Source organism: Gopherus evgoodei, chromosome 2 (assembly GCF_007399415.2).
Source record: "Gopherus evgoodei ecotype Sinaloan lineage chromosome 2, rGopEvg1_v1.p, whole genome shotgun sequence".
Lineage (NCBI taxonomy): Eukaryota > Metazoa > Chordata > Testudines > Testudinidae > Gopherus > Gopherus evgoodei.
The window spans coordinates 275,587,938-275,612,392 of NC_044323.1; the positions used below are offsets into that span (position 1 = coordinate 275,587,938).

At 39.6% G+C, this 24,455-nt stretch overlaps 1 protein-coding gene across 2 annotated transcripts in view; it reads left to right on the plus strand.

Moving 5' to 3' along the window:
- The window catches only part of FAM91A1 (family with sequence similarity 91 member A1), a 62,629-nt gene that overhangs the window by 16,199 nt on the left and 21,975 nt on the right, over positions 1-24,455 (plus strand). For both annotated transcript variants that reach the window (XM_030553792.1, XM_030553791.1), the window contains exons 7-19: positions 310-400; positions 4,544-4,606; positions 6,343-6,449; positions 7,558-7,596; positions 7,749-7,861; positions 8,655-8,773; positions 9,250-9,362; positions 9,626-9,712; positions 10,665-10,797; positions 18,156-18,304; positions 20,131-20,265; positions 22,093-22,206; positions 24,087-24,159. In XM_030553792.1, the coding sequence (XP_030409652.1) occupies positions 310-400; positions 4,544-4,606; positions 6,343-6,449; positions 7,558-7,596; positions 7,749-7,861; positions 8,655-8,773; positions 9,250-9,362; positions 9,626-9,712; positions 10,665-10,797; positions 18,156-18,304; positions 20,131-20,265; positions 22,093-22,206; positions 24,087-24,159 (1,336 nt within the window). The remainder of the gene's footprint in view (positions 1-309; positions 401-4,543; positions 4,607-6,342; positions 6,450-7,557; positions 7,597-7,748; positions 7,862-8,654; positions 8,774-9,249; positions 9,363-9,625; positions 9,713-10,664; positions 10,798-18,155; positions 18,305-20,130; positions 20,266-22,092; positions 22,207-24,086; positions 24,160-24,455) is intronic.

Here is a 24,455-nt window from a genome sequence, read left to right on the forward strand (position 1 = left end):
CATCAGTGAATTTTGAAAACTCTATTTTAATCTGAACTTTACTAGCTAAATATTCAGCAAGCAGTAAACTAAAAACAGCTTCCAGAGGTGTGCGTAATCTTGTGATGAGGTTACTTCTGCAGAGATAAAAGTAACAAACTAGACAACTATGGCAAGCTTAAATCTCTGGTTCATATACTGACTTCCTTGTGTAAAGATACCTTTATTAGTTTTCACTGTTTTAAAGCTGAAAACTTTTCATTCTGAATGACTGTATGTAAAATGTGTAGACAGATCTTACTAGAAATTAACATGTTTTCTTTTACATAGATTTGTACTACATCTGAGAAATCTGTTGTTGATAAGATAATTGATTCAGGTCCTCAACTTGCTGGATCACTAGACTACAATATAGTTCACAGTAAGTGTCTAACAAATGTGGCATTTCTGTCTACTGTAGAATTTATTGAGGAAAAATTTGAGGACCAGTATTTCAGACTAGGGATATGTCTACACTACGAAATTAAATCAATTTTATACAGTCGATTGTGTATGTCCTCACTAAGCGCATGAAGTCGGTGGAGTGCATCCTCGCTACAGTGGCTAGCACTGACTTACGAAGCAGTGCGCCATGGGTAGCTATCCCACAGTTCCTGCAGTCTCCGCCGCCCATTGGAATTCTGGGTTAAGCTCCCAATGCCTGATGGGGTAAAAACATTGTTGCGGGTGGTTTTAGGTACATGTCGTCAGTCGCCCCTCCCTCTGTGAAAGCAACAGCTGTTAATCGTATCACACCTTTTTTCCTGGGTTACCCATGTAGACGCCATACCACGGCAAACGTGGAGCCCACTCATCTTACCGTCATGCACTTTAAAAGCTCGCTGACTCTGTTTGCTGACTAGGTCAGATCTCAGTGCAACCAGCATTCCCATTGTTACTGCTGCTTGCTGTGTGCTCCGTAATATCTGTGAGAGTAATAGGGAGACGTTTATGGCAGGGTGGGAGGTTGAGGCAAATCGCCTGGTGTCCAATTTTGAGCAGCCAGACACCAGGGCGATTAAAAGAGCACAGCAAGGCACGCTGCGCATCAGAGAGGCTTTGAAAACCAGTTTCATGACTGGCCAGGCTACAGTGTGACAGTTGTGTGTGTTTCTCCTTGATGCAATCGCACCCCCTTTGTTGATTTTAATTCCCTATAAGCCAGAGGTAGGCAGCCTATGGCACGGGTGCCGAAGGCGGCACGCAAGCTGATTTCAGTGGCACTCACACTGCCCGGGTCCAGGCCACTGGTCTGGGGTGCTCTGCATTTTAATTTAATTTTAACTGAAGCTTCTTAAACATCTTAAAAACCTTATTTACTTTACATACAACAATAGTTTAGTTACGTATTATAGACCTAGAAAGAAACCTTCTAAAACGTTAAAATGTATTACTGGCACGCGAAACCTTAAATTAGAGTGAATAAATGAAGACTCAGCGCACCATTTCTGAAAGGTTACCGACCCCTGCTAAAGCCAATCACTCTCCCTCCCTTCGAAATAAAGTAACTATTGTTTTGAAACCATGCATTCTTTCTTTCTTTCTTTCTTAATTAAAAAAAAATGAATAACAGACAAGGTAGACCGGGTGAGGTGGGGGAGGAGGGAAGGACACAGCCACATGGCTTATTGTAGCCACACTAAAAATCAAACTCTTTGAATGACAGCCTTCTGTTGCTTGGGCCATCCTCTGGAGTGGAGTGGCTTGGTGCCTGGAGCCTCCCCCCTGCGTTCTTGGGCTCTTCGCGCTCATTTAATTTCTTCCTGGCCTCTGCCACTGAATGCTTCCATGCATTAAGCTGTGTCCTGTCAGTGCGGCAGGACTGCATGAGCTTGGAAAACATGTCATCGTGAGTGCGTTTTTTCGCCTTCTAATCTGCGATAAGCTCAGGGACAAAGATGATAGGGGGAGCGTAGAAACATTCTACGCTCTATGATTCTGGAGGGACTGCACGGTCACCTGTATTGCTGAGTGCTGCTGAGTTCGCCATGCTGACCAAACAGGAAATTAAATTCAAAAGTTCCTGGAGCTTTTCCTGTTTACCTGGCTAGTGCATCGGAGTTCGAAGTGCTGTCCAGAGCAGTCACATTGGAGCACTCTGGGATAGCTCCCAGAGGCCAGTACTGTCGATTTGTGTCCACACTACCCCAAATTTGATCCAGCAAGGTCGATTTTAGCGCTAATCCCCTCGTCAAAGGAGGAGTACAGAAGTCGATTTTAAGAGCCCTTTAAGTCGACGGAATGGGGTTGGTTGTGTGGACACATTCATTTTAAAATCGACCTAACGCTGCTAAATTCGACCTAACCCCATAGTGTAGACCAGGCCTAGGAATAAAAGGAACATAGGAGGCTGAAGCATTTAGTACAGATAAGAATTGAAGGAAAATATTATGGAATAAAACAAAAGTGGAGGAAATAACCTATAAATAATGTTTCCTAATAGTGTAACACTGATTCTTAGCGGGTATATATTTATTTTGGCAGCTGTTGCTCTATTTCTATTTGAAATGATACAGTGACTTTCCCACAGAGACATCTTAAAAAAAAAAAAAAGTCATACTCTGCAATTTCTAGACCTCAAGGTTGTGTTGACCCAAATGAGAGAGACATTGGTTCAATTTACTATTGTTCATCAAATGTATACTATTTGGGGAGGGGAGAGCTTTTAAAATAGTAGTTGATTCTGTTCTGACGAGCACTGTTAGATAGCAAACATGGGACTCTTAGGTGAGGACAATCTCTTGTTGATTTCCCAAAGATCTACCACTCTGTTGGTGAGACCCTGCGTGTGTATGTCTCCATTGTTCTTGTAGAAACAATAATATTTTGAGTCAAGTCATGCCAGCAGAGGGAGCCCAAGCTGACTAACAAACCCTTTTCCCTGGGCTGTCTGTACCCAAATCATTGGTGGCATTCATGATGCTGATGGGAAACAAGATAGCAAATGAAGCAGATCTGTACTGTATATTACCCATAAGAAGAGCAGGAAGAAATTAAGTGTTTGTCAAATGGAACAGGACAAAACCTATAGAAAGAGTGAGGAAGATTAATTTCAAGCTTCTGAGTAGATGTAAGAACAGTAGACAGTTTAAGAAAAACAAAAAATATGAAAATACTCGACAGTGACCCTTCAAGGTATTTAGGGCTAAATGCTGCCTGTACCTGACGAAAGAAAAGGGTGCAAACTCAATGTTCAAATAGCAATGTGCCCAATGTGGGTGTGCAGAGGGATCCTGCCCTGTCTCATGGGTGGAAAAAACAGATGTGGACCACCAATGGGATGGGCTTTTATGAGGAAAAGGGTTTGGTTGGCCTAAAATCTGTTGTGTATATGCTGTCATACGCAGCAAGCGAGAGCCTTCACCAGCAATGAACATGTCATCTGGAGAAAGGAGTAAAAAGCACACCACTTTGGGTTATGTCAGCTTGCTATGTGTCCTCCTGGCCTATGACAACAGGCTGTCTTGCACTACATGCACTTAACAGTCTGTCTGGGTATGTGTTGCTACCTACTCTGTGCAGGCTTATCAGTGTGTAGTCCATTATATATTGTGTGTATCTTTATTTTTAGAAGGCAGTGCAATTCCTAACATAGCCAGGAGTCCAGTCTGAACTCAGTTAAGTCTGTATTACTAAAATATGATGTACAATTGCAACTCAATCCCTACTGTGCTAAAACTGTGTCTTATCAAGCTTGCTTGCCTGGTTGGCTGTTGACTTGGCAATTTACTTGTGAAAATTTCTACTGTTTCTCATAATATTTTCAGTGCCAAATAGTTAAGAGTAACTCTTGGAGGTGTTAACTTGTGAGGTAGTTAGCCTCAAATATCCTGTCTTGGGCTAAATAAAACACTTTGACACAAGAATAAGGAGTTAAATAAAAACACACACATTTAAAAATTGAGTGCTGATAGTGTCCTTTCTGCTGTACTGAACAGGGAGTAGATAAGCTCTCTGGCCTAAGGTCAGAGATAAACAAAAGGCAATAAATCAGACACCTAATACACTGGGTGATCAAGGTTTGTGCTTTATTTGCTCATGATACAATGCTTAGAGTTAACGGTCAGTGCTGTCAAGTTATGTTGAAATGTACTCTCTGTCTGGGTCTTGCCTTTTGAAATCCCTCTCCATAGTTATTTTTATGCTGCACAATTAACTGCGTGATTGGCACTAAGATTGTTTCTGCAATAAACCTGGTTACCTCAATTTCTGGTCACCCTTCTTTCTATGCCCTGTTACCTTCCTAATCCCTGTCTCTGAAGTAAATGTATGGCTGTGGGTCAAATTGTACCTTATCTTTGTGCTGTGAATAATTTAGGATTCTGCTTCAGTGTCATGTCTAGTTAATGTTCTGTTTAGTCTTCTGGTCTAATCATAGCTGTGTAATTGTATATCGTTCAGGAGTGTGGGGTGGGAGAAGTTAAAACTTCCTGAATCGATGTTGGGGGAAAAAATATAGCATTTACTAGTATTAAAATTTGGTAAACAATCTTTCTAAAATGACGTACCTTTTTTATTTTTAAAGGTTTATATAACAAAGGATTTATTTACCTTGATGTACCAATATCTGATGACAGTTGTATAGCAGGTGAGTGTATGTGTTAGCAGAAGTAGCTATGTTTTCTTGGGAAGAGAGTCATTCCGGATGACGTAGGTTTCCTTTTTTTGGGGTGCTGCTTGTCTTTTTCTATTAAAGTGATCTGTTTAAACATAACACTAAGATGGATGAAAACTCTTCTTGTTTATTCAGTGGCTTTCCAATTTGCTGCTAAAAATTTATCCTTTATCCTGATGCTAGTATTTATTTATTTTCAACTTATATTTCTATCTGAAGTAATAAAGTTGCTTTTAACATATGTGGAGATGAAGACATTTAAGTATAATTTAAACAATTGTCCTTATTTCAGTGTATCTGCAGTTAACATGGATACTATAAATGTAGAAACTTATCTATATTAAAAAAAGTCTTTTCTTTCTGATCAGTTAATATTCATAGTACTGATTGCTTATTCACTTCCATCATTCATGCCTCTGTCACCTCAACATTTGATTAGTGTAATGTGCTGTACTTCAGGACCATGTGGAAACTTGAGCTTCTGCAGAATGTGGCTGTCCACTGGATAAAGGGTTCAGCATACAAGGAGCAATTACTATTATTTTGAGTGCTCCCAAGATACTTGGGATGGAATTTCAAGGGCAGGGTTTAATTGTGTTTGGTTTAAGTGGTTTGGGACCTGGTTACAGTGGGACCACCTCACCCTGCTACAGTTTAGACCTGGCAAGACACTTAAACTGTAGCTGGGTCCTCAACTCTTCTCTCCTTTTTCCACCACAGTCCAGACATATTAACCATTCAGAAATGCTACAAAACTAGTCTCTTTCACAGACCTTTTAAGTAGGCTAGGAGTTTTTACAGGAGGATGGGCTGGTGACTGACTGGAGGATGATTTAGGTGGGGTCTTATGATGCAGCCAAGCAGAATGGCTTTAGCTATTGTGGGAGAATATATCATTAGAAAATAGCTGAATGCAAATATTTCATAAAATGATTTTAGATTTTTAACTGTGTTTTAAGTTTTGGGAGATGTGTAAAGTTGAAAAGGCACCAGAGAAACCAAATGAATAAATCTGAATTTGGAGGGAAAATATTGTAAATTACCCCGTAGTCTGAACTAGAATAAAGTTTAGATTAAAAGCAGCAAAGAGTCCTTTGGCACCTTATAGGCTAACAGATGTATTGGAGCATGAGCTTTCGTGGGTGAATACCCACTTTGTCGGATGCATGTAGTGGAAATTTCCAGAGGCAGGTATAAATATGCAAGCAAGAGTCAGGCTAGAGATAACATGGTTAGTTCAATCAGGGAGAATGTGGCCCTCTTCTAGCAGTTGAGGTGTGAACACCAAGGGAGGAGAAACTGCTTTTGTAGTTGGCTAGCCATTCACAGTCTTTGTTTCATCCTGAGCTGATGGTATCAAGTTTGCAGATGAACTGAAGCTCAGCAGTTTCTCTTTGAAGTCTGGTCCTGAAGTTTTTTTTTTTTTTTGCTGCAGGATGGCTACCTTTAAATCTGCTATTGTGTGTCCAGGGAGATTGAAGTGTTCTCCTACAGATTTTTGTATATTGCCATTCCTAATATCTGATTTGTGTCCATTTATCCTTTTACATAGGGACTGTGCAATTTGGCCAATGTACATAGCAGAGGGGTGTTGCTGGCAAAGTTTAGTTTGGTTATTTAAAATAAATCTCTCAGCTTTTAAGCAGTAAAAATATTCTGAAAACTTAAAGCTTTTAAACCATAGTATTAAAAATAATTCTTCTTTCCAGTGCCTCCACTTGAAGGTTTTGTAATGAACAGACTGCAAGGTGATTACTTTGAAACTCTTCTCTACAAGATATTTGTTTCAATAGATGAACACACTAATGTGGCAGAGGTAAGTAATGCTTAGCTGGTGAAATACTTGAAAGGCAGATAGGGAGAAATGCATTTCCTATTGTCAATGTCCATGTCCACAGCCATATGACTGTATGTAGCTTTCCAGAGATGAGTCTAGGGATAAGAGTTTTGAAACAATATTCATTGCTTTATGGAATGTACTAGTTGCTTTTGTTTAAAATATTAAAAAACACACAATTTTTATTTATTTATTCATAAATAGTACTGGCAAAAAGAGTGCATAGGAACAACATGGGGTGGGAGTTTTAGTGAACAATCCTTGCAAATAGTTAATATTCATAATACTGGTTGCTTATTTACTTTGTTGTCTCTACTTAGAGGTGCATTTTCACTTTGGAAAAGTGATTGTAAAAAGGCATTGTGGGGTTCCTGAGGGCCAAGCTGACTTCTTCAATCTTTTATAATAAAGATTCTGCAGGCTGAATTATGTCCTTACTTCAGGGCATATACAACTCCATTGCCTTAAGAGGGTTTGCCCACAGGTAACTTACAGCTTAAACCTGTGATTGGAACTTAGTTGATGGTGCACAAGAAAAAATAGAATCCAGGTTCCCCCTCTCATAGTTGGATTGATTCTGTGGTGTTAACAGGAGTAAAAAATATTGTATTTTTATCTTTGTCACCAAAGTGAATGGCTGGGACAGTGAAAGCCCGGGGAGTAGACTTTGTGAGTAAGTGTCACTTTTACATGGTCCCTTCTCAAAACAGAATCAGGTTGTAAGACTAGGTCTGATTCTCCAATGCCCTGTGTCCTCATTTACAGTGTATACTGAGTGTAAAATGCTTAAGTAAATTAATTGAAGTGATAACATTTTACACCACTTTGCATGTAGTCTACCCTGGTGTAAATGACTGCACAAGGAGTAACACAGCGGAGTATTTGATCCGGAATCTCTTGCTGCTTAAGAAAGGGAGTATTGGACTGAGGTTTCAGCATTTCTTTTCCTTTCTCTTAACCACTTGTGAAATGACAATAGATTGTACAACTGGAACTAGAAAAGATGTTCTTGGCTAGTAGCAAATGAGTCCTGGAATCACTTATCAATTATTCTTATTTTGTCTCTTATCTGTTTCCTATTTTTCAGCTTGCAAATGTTCTAGAGATAGACTTATCACTGGTGAAGGTATGTCTGAATAGTACATCCAAAGCATCTAATTGTCCAAAGTGAAAATCCTCCAATGTTTAACTACATGGCTTCTTAAATAGATACTAAAACTACGTTGTGAAACTTAGCAGGTTTTTATTGATCTCGTGTGTGTGTATTTGTCTCTTCAGAATGCTGTGTCCATGTATTGTCGATTGGGTTTCGCCCACAAAAAAGGCCAAGTAATAAATCTGGAAAATCTTCATTCATCATGGAGGAACATTCCTTCCATAAATCGACTGAAGTAGGTATCTTGCCATGTTTCTTGAGCTTCTTGGAAAGTATAATTTTGACTACAGAGCTGGGAGGTGGTACATTCTAAATCCTACCCTTGATTCTGGCACTGTGATTCCCTTTGTGGTCCTGGCAATAATTTAATTATTTTCTTTCATTTTCTGTATAGAAAATGAGAATAACATATATGTAGCTCTTGGGTATATGTGAGGGTTATTGGTGGTAAAATTCGCTGATAGGTGCTGCAAATAATACTTTAAGTGTTGACATTTTGGTTTAGAATACTTGCTTCTTGGTTTTGAAACACAGACTGTGTACTTACTTTAATGTTTTATGGCTGTGAATTTGTAATTATTCTGTATTTTGATTTGTGTCTTTAGAACTTTATTTCCTGATTTTAAAAACTACAAGTAGCCATTTCCATGGTAGTTCCATGACAGCCTATCTCAGTGCGGTTGGTGATGTGTGTACTTGTAATTGGCGGTGCATTTATGTGGTTGGCAAGACAACTTGCAGTATTTGGGCATTCTTATTATCAAGAAATAAATAAAACCTGTTTGACCTTTTTTGTAGTCATCAGTTGGAGAATTCAGACGTCTCTGGCTGAGGGATAGTTTGAGGGCAGGAGCTGGATCAACAGATAGGCTTTCTACATTGGTGTGAAATGTTTGATCTGGCTTTGAGAGAACTTGCAGTGGTTTTCATAATCTGCCACTGAGCATGCGTGAGATACCATGAGATTAGCAGGCAGAGCAGCTGCCATGGTGCTACAGTGATGATAGTTACAGACTTTGTGTTAATAGGAGTACTTTGGATCCGCAAAGGATGCTGCTTTCATGGGACAGTGGGGAAAACAGGACTCCTGTACAGGAAGCTTGTTCATCAGCTACAGATACTGACACCAACAGTCAAGAAGATCCAGGTTAGCACACACATTGAATTGATACAGTAGCATTAATTAGTTAATGTTTTTGTAAAATGTCTTGAGGTTATAAATGCTAATTATTCATAGTCCCAACCAGAATATGTAGAGAGAGGCATTTGAGTTATTTTCCCACTTTTTATTCTTGTTGCATCTCCCTACCTCACCCACCTCAAAAAAGTTCTATTTTAACCAAACTTTGTTATGAATGTTAGTAGAATTCTTCCTGAATGAAAATAAAATTACTGCAAACTTAAATTTTAAATTTGATTTTAAATTTGATGAGAGTTATGTAGTGTTGCAGTAATGGCAAGGAAGTATGTATAAGACTCAGTATGGCATAATGTGAGCTTTATACTTTATTTGTTTAGTTCATACATAGATCTAGTTCTGTGATTTTAAGGCTTGCTTAAAGAAAATGTCTTTATTCTTAAATAAAACAAATAAGATTACAAGTTCTTTCTTTGTTTTATTAGCTGACACAGCCAGCGTGAGCAGCTTGAGTCTGTCTAGTGGACACACAAAGCGTATTGCCTTCCTGTTTGATTCAACTCTCACTGCCTTTCTAATGATGGGGAATCTTTCACCAGTATGTCAGATTGTTCAGTTTGTCTATGTGAAGATCAAATGTGTAGAAAACATTTTAAGTCTTGGCTTTTAGTATAATACAGCTTTGATGATTTTAGAACCTTTTGTTTCAGTTGTTTAGCAACTTTAATGATCATTTGTTTAAGCAAATTTTGTCTTTATTTTACAAAAACATATATGTTAAATCTCCCGCTCACAGAGATAAGAATCTGTGAAAGATAAAAAAAATCTTATATACAATATATTTGGATTATATTATTACAGAACTTGAAAAGTCATGCGGTAACTATGTTTGAAGTTGGAAAATTATCAGATGAGTCTCTGGACAGTTTTCTTGTGGAACTTGAAAAGGTAACTCTCTTGTGTACAGTCTAAAGTTTTTCAGCGCTTAAGATGTTTCTGTGTGTGTGTATCACACTACCAATATTTGATATGTATTTTGGTCTTGTGCTTTTGATTTAGGAGCTTCTTGTTCCCCCTCTTGGTACATAATAATATTGGTAGGAACACATGTCCCATTAAAATGGAGATTATCCTGTATGTCTATGCCAGTAATGACTTTTTTTTTTAAGGCCACATTATCAGAAGTGCATGTATAAAAGTGCAGTCGCTAAGTGAAGATATGCAAATACACGAAACCTTACAAACCCTTGTGTGCATGCATCTGTAGATACATATGCACACAACCACGAACATGTGTGCTCGCTTTGGTTTTTTGTGTGCTGGATTTGGGTATCTCAAAAATGTGCATACACTTTTGCATGCACATACTTTTGAAACCTGGTCGTTAAAGACTGGAATTTACAGACCATAATTTTCCAGATCTGTTGTTTTAAAATTTTTTTTTTACACCTTTCGATCTTATATCTACCATAATTTTAAACAAACCAGCCAATTCCTTAATACGACTATATAGTTGTATACTTGTAATTTTTTTTCTGTAATTGCTATGACTTTATTATAGCATCCTTTCACAGAAGCCCCTAAAGTGGTAAGTTTCATATTGAACAATGATGATACAGTACAACTGAAGTTGTTTGATATATTTGTTGGGATTCCTCTCCTGCCCCCAGTTTTAATGTCACGCTAATATACTTAACATTACAGTATTTGACAAGCTTTGCCAGCTTTCACTTAACCTGATTATTGCTGTGGATCATTCTTGCTGAAAAACTTCAAGACAATGGCACCTTTTAAATGCTGACTGTAGAATGTTTGTAATAACTTCTTAATCTAGTATTTGTGGAACTGGTATTTAGAGAAACAGTATACAACATACGCATTCATATTATTTTTTGTTTAGGTTCAAAGCACAGGTGAAGGGGAGGCACAGAGATACTTTGATCACGCACTTACTTTGAGAAACACAATACTGTTTTTGCGGCATAACAAGGACCTCGTGGCACAAGCTGCACAACCTGAACATCCAAATAACGGTACAATGAAAGTTACTGTTTTGGGAAAACTGTCCAATCTCTTGGAGTTAAGTTTGTTTATCATGTGTTCTCTTTAAAAAGAGTTTTTTCACTAAGTGCCCTTTCTGAATGGATGCTTTTCTGAAATTGAGCCTTGGAGTCCACTCCTGCCTGTTTTGAGCCTCCAGTGATCCATCCTTGTCACATTTGACATATCAGTCACTTACATGGCAGTAGATTAGTGTTCGAAACACTAGATTGATTTCACTGCAAGACCAAGGACAAACTGGGCTGGTGTGGGAGGGAGATGGTTCCAAACCACAAACCTTCAGGGATAGTAAAGGAGGAATATTTCTGCATGCCTAAATGTACTAAGTGGAGATATTTCAACGACACAGAGCGGAGTTAGGCACAACTCTCATTGCCTCCACCCCTCACACACACACACAGGAGCTGAATGCCTAGTTGCCCTTTATGCCTGTGAAAATCCCTCTTCCCTCAAAAAAATTCCAAACATGCTTCACTGCAAAAATCCATCATCAGGGTGAACCCCTGAAACTTTTTTCTTGCTGCTAGTTCAGCTATTTCTGTGGGCCTGAAATATACCCCAAAATTGCAATTCTATGATGACTAAATCTGTCAGTAAGGTTGATTTTTTTTGTTTTAACAAATAAGAGCTTGATCCTACAAGGTGCTAAGCATTCTCCATGCTATAGTTGGGATATTTAGATGCTCAGCACCTCCCTAGTTTAGGTCATTGGAAGGCAGAATCATACTATTCAGTGGTGTTACTCTATTCTGTAGAGAGAATTGTTTGGAAGCAAGTTAACTAAGTACTGCTCTGCTATCTTGAATCAATGGTATTTCACCAGATTTACACCAATATACTTGGCCCAAGTATCTTTTATACTGCGGTATAATGGCAGATAATAGAAAAAGTGTAATATGGGTTGGTAGCAGGCATTTAGTTCTTCTTTGATTGATTGCAGATGTGTATTCCACTCTGGTGTGTATATGTGTGCACCAGTGCTCCGAAGCCAGAGAACTTTGCATAGTGGTACCCGTAGGGGCAGAGTTTGTGTCCTGTGGCCATTAGCCCATCCCCTGGCTATTTAAGGATAGTGCCACCCGACCCCCTCCATTCCTTCTCACTACTCACAACTAGAGTTGGAGCATTTCATGTGGTATTTCCCACATGCTGTTTTTTATCTCAGTCTTTTGAGTTTTTGTTATAAATAGTTAACTAGTATTAGCTAAGAATAGTTAGATTAACTTGCCATCCTGATGGGATGCTGTCACCAGGATTCAAACACTCCATTATGTGGGGTGGCTATTCCCAATAGTGAACCCCACATGTGGTGTTTATTGTGGCTCGGAAAAAGGTACATTAGAGAAATGTGCTCCATCTGCGAGTCTTAAAAAAAGAATGCAGATGGCAATGGACTTGAGACTCAAGCAGCACTTGAGTGCTGGCCATGAGGCACACTTTGATACAAGGGACCTCCACAGATCGTCCGGCCTCTCAAAAGAACTTCAGAGCTGGAGTGAGCTTATGTTCATCAGCCAGACTCTGATGCCTCTCGCAGCAGAAAGACAGATCATTCTCCTTCCTTGAGTCCTCTGAGAAAAAAGTCTCACAAAATGGACTGGAGCTACTCCAGAGCTCTCATTGTTCTCTTCCAGGAGTAGTGTGGACTGATCTACCAGGATGTGAGATGGAGCTGGGCTGTCTGCTCTGTTACCTAGGCAGCATCAGTTTGACACTGTACTGTTGACTCCGATGCCATCCATGAGATGCTGGTACCAACAACGTCAGCATCAACTGTTTCCCTGCTACTAGAATACTAGGCTTGCTTTGCCTCTCGCTGTTACTGTTTCTCTAATTACTCAGGAGCATTCAGTAGCCCAGAAACCATTGATATGGGCAGTGCTGCCTGGTGAGACGGCAAAGATATCCCAGTTGCCTGCATTGCCTAATGCTCACAGTGGACAATTGAGCACTGCCCTCTTATCAGTATTGAGTGGTCCGTTGGAACTGTTGCCATCTTTGGCACCAATGATGACTGTGGTACATCTTTAGAATAAGTACTGACCCTGATGTCTGTGCTGTCTTCAGAGTTAGTACCAAATGGGAATGTGATATCCTGTCCAGTCCTCAGGGTGCTGACTTCTTTTCCTACCTCAATGCCGATACAGCCAGCATATTGGGTCTCAGATGAGGCACCATGTTTCATAGATTTATAAACTCTAGGACTGGAAGGGACCTCGAGAGGTCATCGAGTCCAATCCCCTGCCCTCATGGCAGGACCAGATATTGTCTAGACAATCCCTAATAGACATTTATCTAACCTACTCTTAAATATCTCCAGAGATGGAGATTCCACAACTTCCCTAGGCAATCTATTCCAATGTTTAACTACCCTGACAGTTAGAAACTTTTTCCTAATGTCCAACCTAAATCTCCCTTGCTGCAGTTTAAGCCCATTGCTTCTTGTTCTATCATTGGAGGCTAAGGTGAACAAGTTTTCTCCCTCCTCCTGATGACACCCTTTTAGATACCTGAAAACTGCTATCAGGTCCCCTCTCAGTCTTCTCTTTTCCAAACTAAACAAACCCAATTCCTTCAGCCTTCCTTCATAGGTCATGTTCTCAAGACCTTTAATCATTCTTGTTGCTCTTCTCTGGACCCTCTCCAATTTCTCCACATCTTTCTTGAAATGCGGTGCCCAGAACTGGACACAATACTCCAGCTGAGGCCTGACCAGCGCAGAGTAAAGCGGAAGAATGACTTCTCGTGTCTTGTTTACAACACACCTGTTAATGCATCCCAGAATCACGTTTGCTTTTTTTGCAACAGTATCACACTGTTGACTCATATTAAGCTTGTGGTCTACTATGACCCCTAGATCTCTTTCTGCCATACTCCTTCCTAGACAGTCTCCTCCTATTCTGTATGTGTGAAACTGATTGTTCCTTCCTAAGTGGAGCACTTTGCATTTATCTTTATTGAACTTCATCCTGTTTACCTCAGACCATTTCTCCAATTTGTCCAGATCATTTTGAATTTTGACCCTGTCCTCCAAAGCAGTTGCAATCCCTCCCAGTTGGTATCGTCTGCAAACTTAATAAGCGTACTTTCTATGCCAACATCTAAATCGTTGATGAAGATATTGAACAGAGCCGGTCCCAAAACAGACCCCTGCGGAACCCCACTTGTTATACCTTTCCAGCAGGATTGGGAGCCATTAACAACTACTCTCTGAGTACGGTTATCCAGCCAGTTATGCACCCACCTTATAGTAGCCCCATCTAAATTGTACTTTCCTAGTTTATCTATAAGAATATCATGCGAGACCGTATCAAATGCCTTACTAAAGTCCAGGTATATCACATCCACTGCTTCTCCCTTATCCACAAGGTTCGTTATCTTATCAAAGAACGCTGTCAGATTAGTTTGACACGATTTGTTCTTTACAAATCCATGCTGGCAATTCCCTATCACCTTACCACCTTCCAAGTGTTTGCAGATGATTTCTTTAATTACCTGCTCCATTATCTTCCCTGGCACAGAAGTTAAACTAACTGGTCTGTAGTTTCCTGGGTTGTTTTTATTTCCCTTTTTATAGATGGGCACTATATTTGCCCCCTTCCAGTCTTCTGGAATATCCCCCGTCTCCCATGATTTCCCAAAGATAATAGCTAGAGGCTCAGATACCTCTTCTATTAACTCCTTGAGTATTCTAGGATGCATTTCATCAGGCCCTTGTGACTTGCAGGCATCTAACTTTTCTAAGTGATTTTTTACTTGCTCTTTTTTTATTTTATCTTCTAAACCTACCCTCTTCCCGTAAGCATTCACTATATTAGACATTCCTTCAGACTTCTCAGTGAAGACTGAAACAAAGAAGTCATTAGGCATCTCTGCCATTTCCAAGTCTCCCGTTACTGTTCCCCCCTCCTCACTGAGCAGTGGGCCTACCCTGTCCTTGGTCTTCCTCTTGCTTCTAATGTATTGATAAAAAGTCTTCTTGTTTCCCTTTATTCCCATAGCTAGTTTGAGTTCATTTTGTGCCTTTGCCTTTCTAATCTTGCCTCTGCATTCCTGTGTTATTTGCCTATATTCATCCTTTGTAATCTGACCTAGTTTCCATTTTTTATATGACGCCTTTTTATTTTGTAGGTCACGCAAGATCTCGTGGTTAAGCCAAGGTGGTCTTTTGCCACATTTTCTATCTTTCCTAACCATCGGAATAGCTTGCTTTTGGGCCCTTAATAGCGTCCCTTTGAAAAACTGCCAACTCTCCTCAGTTGTTTTCCCCCTCAGACTTGATTCCCATGGGACCTTACCTATCAGCTCTCTGAGTTTACCAAAATCTGCCTTCCTGAAATCCATTGTCTCTATTCTGCTGTACTCCCTTCTACCCTTCCTTAGAATTGCAAACTCTATGATTTCATGATCACTTTCACCCAAGCTTCCTTCTACTTTCAAATTCTCAACAAGTTCCTCCCTATTTGTTAAAATCAAGTCTAGAACAGCTTCCCCCCAGTAGCTTTTTCAACTTTCTGAAATAAAAAGTTGTCTGCAATGCAGTCCAGGAACTTATTGGAGAGTCTGTGCCCCGCAGTGTTATTTTCCCAACATATATCTGGATAGTTGAAGTTCCCCATCACCACCAAATCTTGGGCTTTGGATGATTTTGTTAGTTGTTTGAAAAAAGCCTCATCCACCTCTTCCACCTGATTAGGTGGCCTGTAGTAGACTCCCAGCTCGACATCACCCATGTTTTTTACTCCTTTTAGCCTAACCCAGAGACTCTCAACACTTCCGTCTCCTATGTCCATCTCCACCTCAGTCCAAGTGTGTACATTTTTAATATATAAGGCAACACCTCCTCCCTTTTTCCCCTGTCTATCCTTCCTGAGCAAACTATACCCATCCACACCAACATTCCAGTCGTGTGTATTATCCCACCAAGTTTCAGTAATGCCGACAATGTCATAGTTGTATTTATTTATTAGCACTTCCAATTCTTCCTGCTTATTACCCATACTTCTTGCATTTGTATATAGGCATCTACGATACTGGTTTGATCTTGCCTCCCAGGTTTGCCCTGACCCTCCTTCCTCACTGCCATTATAGCCTGTGCTCCCTCCTGTTTCCAACCCATCTCCCAGGTCTTGTTCCCCACTTACCTGTGGGGTTTGCTCACCTGTCCCCGTCGAACCTAGTTTAAAGCCCTCCTTACTAGGTTAGACAGTCTGTGCGCAAATAAGGCCTTTCCCCTCTTCGAAAGGTGAACGCCATCTGTGCCTAGCAGTCCTTCCTCGAATAGCATCCCGTCGTCAAGGAAGCCAAAGCCCTCCTGGCGACACCATCTTCGCAGCCAGGCACTCGCCTCCACAATGCATCTGTCTCTGCCCGGACCCCTACCTTCAACAGGAAGAATCGAAGAGAGTACCACCTGTGCTCCAAACTCCTTAACCCGTACTCCCAGAGCCCTGTAGTCACTCTTGATCTGCTCAGCGTCACACCTCGCAGTATCATTTGTGCCCACATGGATGAGTAGCATGGGGTAGTAGTCAGAAGGCCGGATAATCCTCGACAAAGCCTCTGTAACATCTCGGATACGGGCCCCTGGCAGGCAGCATACCTCCCGGGATGAACGGTCAGGGCGACAGATGGGTGTCTCCGTCCCCCTCAGCAGAGAGTCTCCAACCACCACTACCCTACGTTTCTTATCAGTGGTGGCAGTGGTGGCAGCAGACCTCCCAGCCTTAGGGGTAGGAGGCTTCACCTCCTTAACTGTTGGGGGTGATTCCTTCTCTCCTGTATCAAGAAGAGCATAACGGTTATCTTTTACCACAGCAGGAGGGTTTGCAGCAGGGGTGGAGCACTGCCTGCTGCTAGAAGTAACAAGCTGGCTGTGTCCACCCTGAGCCTCCTCCTCCACTCCATGCAGGGTGGCTCCCCTGTTGCCTTCTGATGACTTTGAAGGTTCATCAAACTTAGGGACAGTGCTTGGCATTTTACCTAGAGAGGACAGCCTTTTCGGACATTTCCTTGACTTTTTATTTCCTATGCGGATTGAATGAAGGATCAAGTGGTTTCTGTGGAGATTATTTCCAGATGGATAACTTCCTGTATTACTAAAGCTTATGGAGTAGCTCAGTCTGCATCCCCACAGTCATTATGGGCTCATTTGACGAAAGCCCAAGTGTTGTCAATTGCATTTTTCAGCAATGTTTCAATATTGGATATTTGTCGGGCTGTGATGTGGGGTTCTGTAAGTACCTTACCAAACATTATTTAGTTACTGGAGCATCTCTGTTAGATAAAAACTTTATGAAGGCAGTGCTACAGTCATTATTTAAATAGACTCCAAGTCCTACCTCTGATTACTGCTTGTGAGTTGCCTGAGTGAAATACACATCTACAACCACTGACATAAAAAATGGCTACTTTTCAGTTCTGTAACTGTTCTTTGAAATGTATTTCACAACCCACCCTCCCTTCCCTCTTCATCGAAGTCTCTGCTCTTGACGTTTGGTGGGATGGAACTATGAGGGGGTCAGTTGCCAGGGGAGGGGCTAATGGTCATAGGGCACAAGTACCACCTCTGTGGGTATACGAAGGCAAAGTTCTTTGGCTTCGGTGCATTGGGCACGCACTCACATCTGAGTGGAATACATGTCTGCACCCACGCCTTGAATAGGTAACCATTTTTCTTTAATATTGGATATTGAATCTTGTAATTCACTGAGTAGGAAACTTTTCTTCATATGGTCAAGTAGGCAGTGAGGTATAAGTTATGCTTCTCTATCGGAGGCCAAGTTGGCATAGATTTGAAATACTGCTTTGTAGTAAAGTAGTACATCAGTATGTCAGCATATTCTTGAATACTTCCAGGTGCTAGACATAATCCTTTCCTGGCCAAAACATTGGCATTGGCCATCCCCCTAGCATTGGGTAAAAAGCAAGGTAACAGCTAGTTTTTTATATGTTCCATTTTCTCTGGCCTATGTTTTTGCTCCCGAGTAAGCAGAGTAGATGCCAATTTAACTTTATATTTTAATGGTTTTTTATAACACATCTTCTAGAACATAGTCAAAAATACCTGATTAAGATATTGAGGTAGCTTAAACAGTCAAAAGCCAAGCTGCTTAATGTTAAAAAGTTCAACTCTGAAAAACAGGTCTGTAAAAATAGTGTATCTCCGTATTCTAATGACAGACTGGACTCTTCTACTTTCAGCCTGAAGAACCAACATATCTCAGGGAAAGAACTGGATTGTTTTCTGATTCATATGTTAGAATTGTAACGGTTGTGTATGTTCCTTTTCTAGCTGTATTCAAAGTGTCTTTTGATGCTATTAATGTAGGTTTTCCTTTGGATCTTTTACGGTGTGAGAGTTTGCTGGGCTTGGATCCTGCAACCTGCAGTAGAGTTCTAAACAAAAACTATACGCTACTTGTCTCCATGGCACCACTCACCAATGAAATTCGACCTGTCAGCAGCTGCACTCCCCAGGTGAAAATCCATTTTGAAAGGAATCTGAGTCTGTGATTTTATTGCATTTCATTTTTGAAATAATACTTTTAACATAAAGGCAGTTTTCTTTGGCTCTTTTTCATAGAAAGTACCTTCATTTGAATTTTTGCTCTAAATGATTTGCACATAAAACAGTATTATTATAGTATCAGAGGGGTAGCCATGTTAGTCTTGATCTGTAAAAGCAGCAAAGAGTCCTGTGGCACCTTGTAGACTAATAGATGTATTGGAGCTTGAGCTTTTGTGGATGCATCCGACGAAGTGGGTATTCACCCACAAAAGCTCATGCTCCAATACGTCTGTTAGTCTATAAGGTGCCACAGGACTCTGCTGCTTTTACAGTATTATTATAGTATAATTGTTTCATGAAAATCAGAATTTAGTGAGGTATAATGTGCATATTTATTATTAAGCTGAATTTGTTTACTAAATGTCTGCATGGTAATTATCTCTCTAGTTAAGAAGTTCTATGACAGATGTTCCCTTATATATATTTAATATTTTGAATTCATGTTCTTAGAAGTCCCTTACTATGAGCCCTTTGGATATAAAATCTTCTAATCTCTTATCAGTGTAAATGCCAGGAAACAAAATAGATATTTTGCATCTTCCAGAAGAGATACTATTTTAGAATCTACTTCACTCTCCTGCACTCATATTGAGTAGCACATAGTAAGGGACTGTGCCATCACAATAAGGATGGTGTAATAAAAAGCCCTTAATTTATTCTCTAAAGTACCACACTCTATTCTGGCTGTCCCCTTTATCCCACCTCCCAGGCATGCTCGGCCCTTTTGCACGAGCCCCAGCCCCCTGGAGCTGACAGCATGAGCTCATTTAAAAAAGAAAAGAAAAGGAAAAGGAAAACAGTTTTGCCTCCCTTGACACATACTCGCTCCTCCCCTGGGAGGCCCACCCCATAGTCTGAGAACTGCTGGCTTAGAGCATCTTCATTAAAGTGCTACAGTGTTTTAAGTATTGACTTGCCCTCACATGATACATTCTGTCAGCATTTCCGAAATGCTGGGGCATGGCCCCCTGAGGGTGCCTGAAGAACTAAGTGTGGGGAAGGTGTAAGAAGACTTCTCCTGTGTTGTCCAAGTTATCAGCTTTCATTAAAAATAAATAACTAAAACAACCCTGAATGGTAAATAAACTAAGATGGATACGCCTTTCACGACATATGCCAGAGCTGTGGGAGAAGGGGTGCCATAGGCTTAATTTTCCAGAAGGGGGATCAGCTTTCAAAAATTTAGGAAAATGATATTAATTAATCCTCTGTGAAGCTACTGTATCTTGCTTCCTGAGTTTGTTTACTTAGTGTATTACTTAGCTTCACATATCAGACCCCTGCAGTGAAAGTTAGAATAGCAAAACATATGGTGCAGTATAAATTAAAAGGAAAAGTAATGTCAACAACTTGGTAACCAAATTCTATAGAACAACCAGTTTGTTTACAGCATTGTGTTTGAGCAAGTGTCCAATAGCTGTGTACGTACTGTACCTTTAGCAAACTTTAACAAATCTAGCTTTCAAGCAGGGGTGTCCTTCCCGTTTCTGTTATACCCTGGGAATGAAGGGATAGGTGAGTTTGAAGCTTAAAAACTGGATTCACCATGTAATAGTGAGGTGTTGCAGCTACTGGCCATGAGGTCAGTCCCATCTGCTTGTAAGGGTTATGGTTTAAGTGTATCAAACTGTAGTAAAATAACAAAGTTCTGCAGTTTTTTCCTAACCTATAATTGTACTTGTAATAGTTGCAATTCAAATGGTGCTTTTTTATCTTTTGATTGCTCTTTCTTCAGCATATTGGACCAGCTATACCAGAAGTTAGCTCGGTTTGGTTCAAATTGTATATTTACCATATTACTGGTCAAGGACCACCATCCCTATTGCTATCTAAAGGGACAAGACTTAGAAAACTTCCAGATATTTTTCAGGTACATTTTTATATGCTTTCCCCCCCCCCCCCCACTTCCAAAATAGAATCTGAATTTTCTCCCAACAAGGGAACTGTTCATTGCTTCTGTTGTGGTTTGTATCAATGCCATTCCAGCAAACTTGATGCTACTTCCCCCAGCTTTAATTTAATGCATCATACTGCAGTTCCTCTTAGTATGAAGTAAACACTTTTTAGATGATGGTGGTGGTTGTTCAGTACTGTCCAGACACATAGGAGGCTGTAGTAGCAGAAGACTTATGAGGAGTAAGCATATCTTTGTTGAGAAAGATTAGGCTTCTACCCCACAGTGCAAAGATTCTACCATAGGGAATCAGATCTCTCTTCTTCCTTCATCTCCCAAACAAAACAAACCAAAATAAAATCTCACACACGCACATTTCTCTCAAAGTTTGAGAAGATGGTTAAGATCATCACCTTTATTCTGGAGACTGTTCGGGTCCTAGAACAGAGATTTTTTTGAAGCACCTGGAGATGTCTTCTGCAATTAGGATGAGACTGTTCATATTGCTTTGGATGGACTAAAGGAGGTATGGCAGTTTTCTCCTACCATTTTGTCTGTGTCAGAGATGTTAAATGGAAGACATAGTCCTGATAGTGAAAGTTGCAATGGCCAAGGTAAACTTGGCTGAACTAAAATTATAGCATCTCTTCCTGGTCAAATATCAATTTAAACTGAGGAACAGGACTATATATTCTTCATGTCTCCCTTCCCAAAGAGAATTGAGACATTTAAGAAACTGACCTTGTGAGTGAGTGGAGGTAGACAGAGAGATGCATGCATCCTTTGATGTAGCTACAGTAGCAACAGTTTCTGGCATCAGGAATGAAAACACAGAGATCTTGTTTTGCTCTGTCTCCCTCATTTTATATCCTATTTTTTGTTTTAAATTGGCATGAGGAAAAGTCATGTCTCAAAAATAAAGTAATAAAAGGTCAGGTGAGTGTGGATTCCCAGTCCGCAAAAAGGTTCTATAATACTAACAAACTGGATCTTGATTCTAGCTGTGAGGCCTAACCCAAAGCTTCAGTACTTAACAAATGTGTAGTGTGATTTTGTTTGTTTGTTTGTTTATATGTAGCTGCCTTATAAATTTCCTTGTGGAATCAGATTTGAGGTTTGCTGACATAGCAGACTTTCCTTGTACCAAAAATTCTCAAGTTCTATACCTATAAGTTTTTTTCTTGGGACATCTTATCCATCTGCACACCCTTTTTTTGTTACCATGCAAAAATGTTGTTGGTCTTGTTTCCGCTATTGCTTGTTGCAGTGTCACTTTGTTAAAAATATACACTTTTTATCAGGAGACATTCTCCGGACTTTTTAATTTTCCAAAACGAGGCTCTGTCACAACCATATCTTTAGAGAAGAGGAAGGTGCTTCCATGTCATTATTTTTCTCTGAAGATATACTCCACGTTGATAGAAGACCACTGTCATTCTGACTACTGCTGGCAAATTTGAAGTTTCTCACCACATATTCTTACCTTTCAAATTTATATGAGAATATTTTAATCTCCCTTTCTCAAGGAACATTGTGATATCTGCACATTGCTGCAAAGACTTGACAGATATATCTTGTTCGTACTAGCATGTTAGGAAATCCCAAATCTCTCAATTCTGCCTCCATCACTAGCAGGAGCATGGGAATAAAAGTGATGTTATGACACAATATAAGATGGTATATTACTGAAAATACTGTCAGTAATTTCCTAATTGTAACACTTTACTATTAGCCTAATGATTTAGCTTTTATATACATGAACAATCAATTACTACTGCTTTTTATTTTCTTTCTTTCTTTTAGGGTTATGATCGCTTACTAATAACATCTTGGGGTCATGACCCAGGAGTAGTCCTAACTTCGAACGTATTGACAATGTTGAATGATGCTTTAACACATTCTGCCGTTCTAATTCAGGTACTTTATATGAATATGATAAAATGTACTTAATTTCAGTAAATTTTTTTCTTATATGTAATGTAAGGTGGCTGAAAGAAAATGGAAAAAATTGACATTTTTTTTCAAAATTTTGAACTTAGAAAAATTTTGACTGGCTTTATTGTGTAGTTTGTATATTACTGTGTCACTAAAATGTTGAACCAAAGCTGTTGTGTGATTCATATACAGTTATATAGATTAAAATGTAGTCCATGTATTAAAATGTAGTCAACAAGTATGGGATGCATCACAATTGTACTTTATAGATGCCTATTGTTTGAAAGTTCTATACTAAATTTTTTTTATTGAAGTTATTTCTTTCTAATCATATAATCTTTTTATCTTAGTACAATTTTGTACTAACTTTTAGGGGTTTTTTGTACTCTTGCACAACTTTTTGTTCACTGACTTTCCTACAAATTGTATCCCAGACTCTTTGCTTATTATTTTAACTGTATTAACTCTGGAAAGGAGGATAAGTTAAGCAACTTTAACAAATAAAAGAGGTTTTCAGGTGAGATGGATTTGATGAGGTAGATACATGAAGGTTATTCATATGTCAGGAGAGGCATATGAGAAGCACAGGCATGAGAACTAGGGATGCAGCTGGTGCTGCAGCACCCCCAGGTTTCACTGTGAAAAGTTTGCTGGTGCTGTCAGAAGGAAGCTAGCATTATTTCATGATTCTTGAGAATCCCATGTGGTGCGAGTGGGAATTTGTACTTTTTTTCGTTGCTTTTGATCGTACATGGTTTGCAGTTTCGTTGGATGGATTTCAGCACTCCCACTATAAAAGTGTTCCAGCATCACTGATGAGAAGGCTTTTGAACCAGTTGAAGGCTCTTGGACATCTGGGATTTGGGGAGGCCAAAAGAGAGGTGCAGTATTAAAGATGAGAGAAGATGAGGTCATAGACAAGGGTTTTGGCATAAGTGTGGCTAAGAAAGTGATGTACCTGAGCAATATTGCAAAGTGGCGAGATGCAGATGCACAGGTGTAGGGGATGTGAGAAGGCAGTTTCAAGGTGAAGGAAAATACTGAGGTTTATAGGCCAAGATGGTGTGTAATAAGAGGTAGTTCTGTTTGAAAATGTTCTCATCTAAGAAAAGCACTTCTTGAGAGACTACTTGGTATTTAGGTCTTGTATCTAAATCAAAAACAGCTAAACATAATTCACTATTGCTTTTAGTGTGAAGAGCATTTCTATGGCTCTTCATAAACATCTGAAATGAAGGGTTCTTTAATTAAATTATTGACATTAACTACTACATCGGGTTTTTAAAAAAATATATAGGTATATCTGTCTTTAATGTTTTAGTAAAATAAATACCATAGTATGACATTGTGTATGAATCCTTTTTTGTATTTCACTGGTTTAGCTAAATTCTTTGAGATACAGAAAACAACTGCAAGAAAAAGTAATAAATAAGCGAATGGTTAGGATTACATTAAGTAACTTTCATATTGTATATACCACCAAATGCTTGACCTGTAATAGCCTCTGTGAAAAAGAAAAGCAGTTACTTGAGTATTTCTGTGGATGAGGGTCTCCATGCTGTGCTGCCATTTTGAAACTAACAATGACGCTAAACTTGGTAGTTATGATTAGTAAAACACAAAGCTAACTGTTCCTCTTTTACTACGTTTTAACTTTGAGTTGCTTACATTAATATTTGTTTAAAATTACTAGCCACAGTCTTCAGTATATAAACATCTTATCTGGTCTACTTGTTTGTTACATTAGCATTACCAGTTTGGCCTTTCTTAAACAAAAGAGAACAAATAGAACTGAGAAATCAATGCAAGCTCTAGTAGTATATATGGATTTCTTTCCCTGATTTTAATTTCTTGGTGTTCAGGGACATGGCATGCACGGAATGGGGGAAACTATGCATATTCCTTTCCCATTTGAGGAAGCAGAACAGCAAGGAGGTAACTGTCTTTAATGTGAATTCTGCAACAAAGGCTTCAGTGCTATTGTACAACTATCGTGTTTGGCGAGGCTAAACTAAATATATTAATGCCTACTTTCTAATAGCAGAGGATTTCATTGTTACTAACTATTGATTAAAGTTGGAAGAGAAAATTGAAGGGATCCTTACATAGTGTCCACAGGGTGCTGCTGTAAATGTAGAGGAAGATAGTCTTATTATGACCATTACCCCAACTTCCAATTAATTTACTGGCCCTCTTTCTTTCCGTGCATAAACTTACTGGGACAACACCAG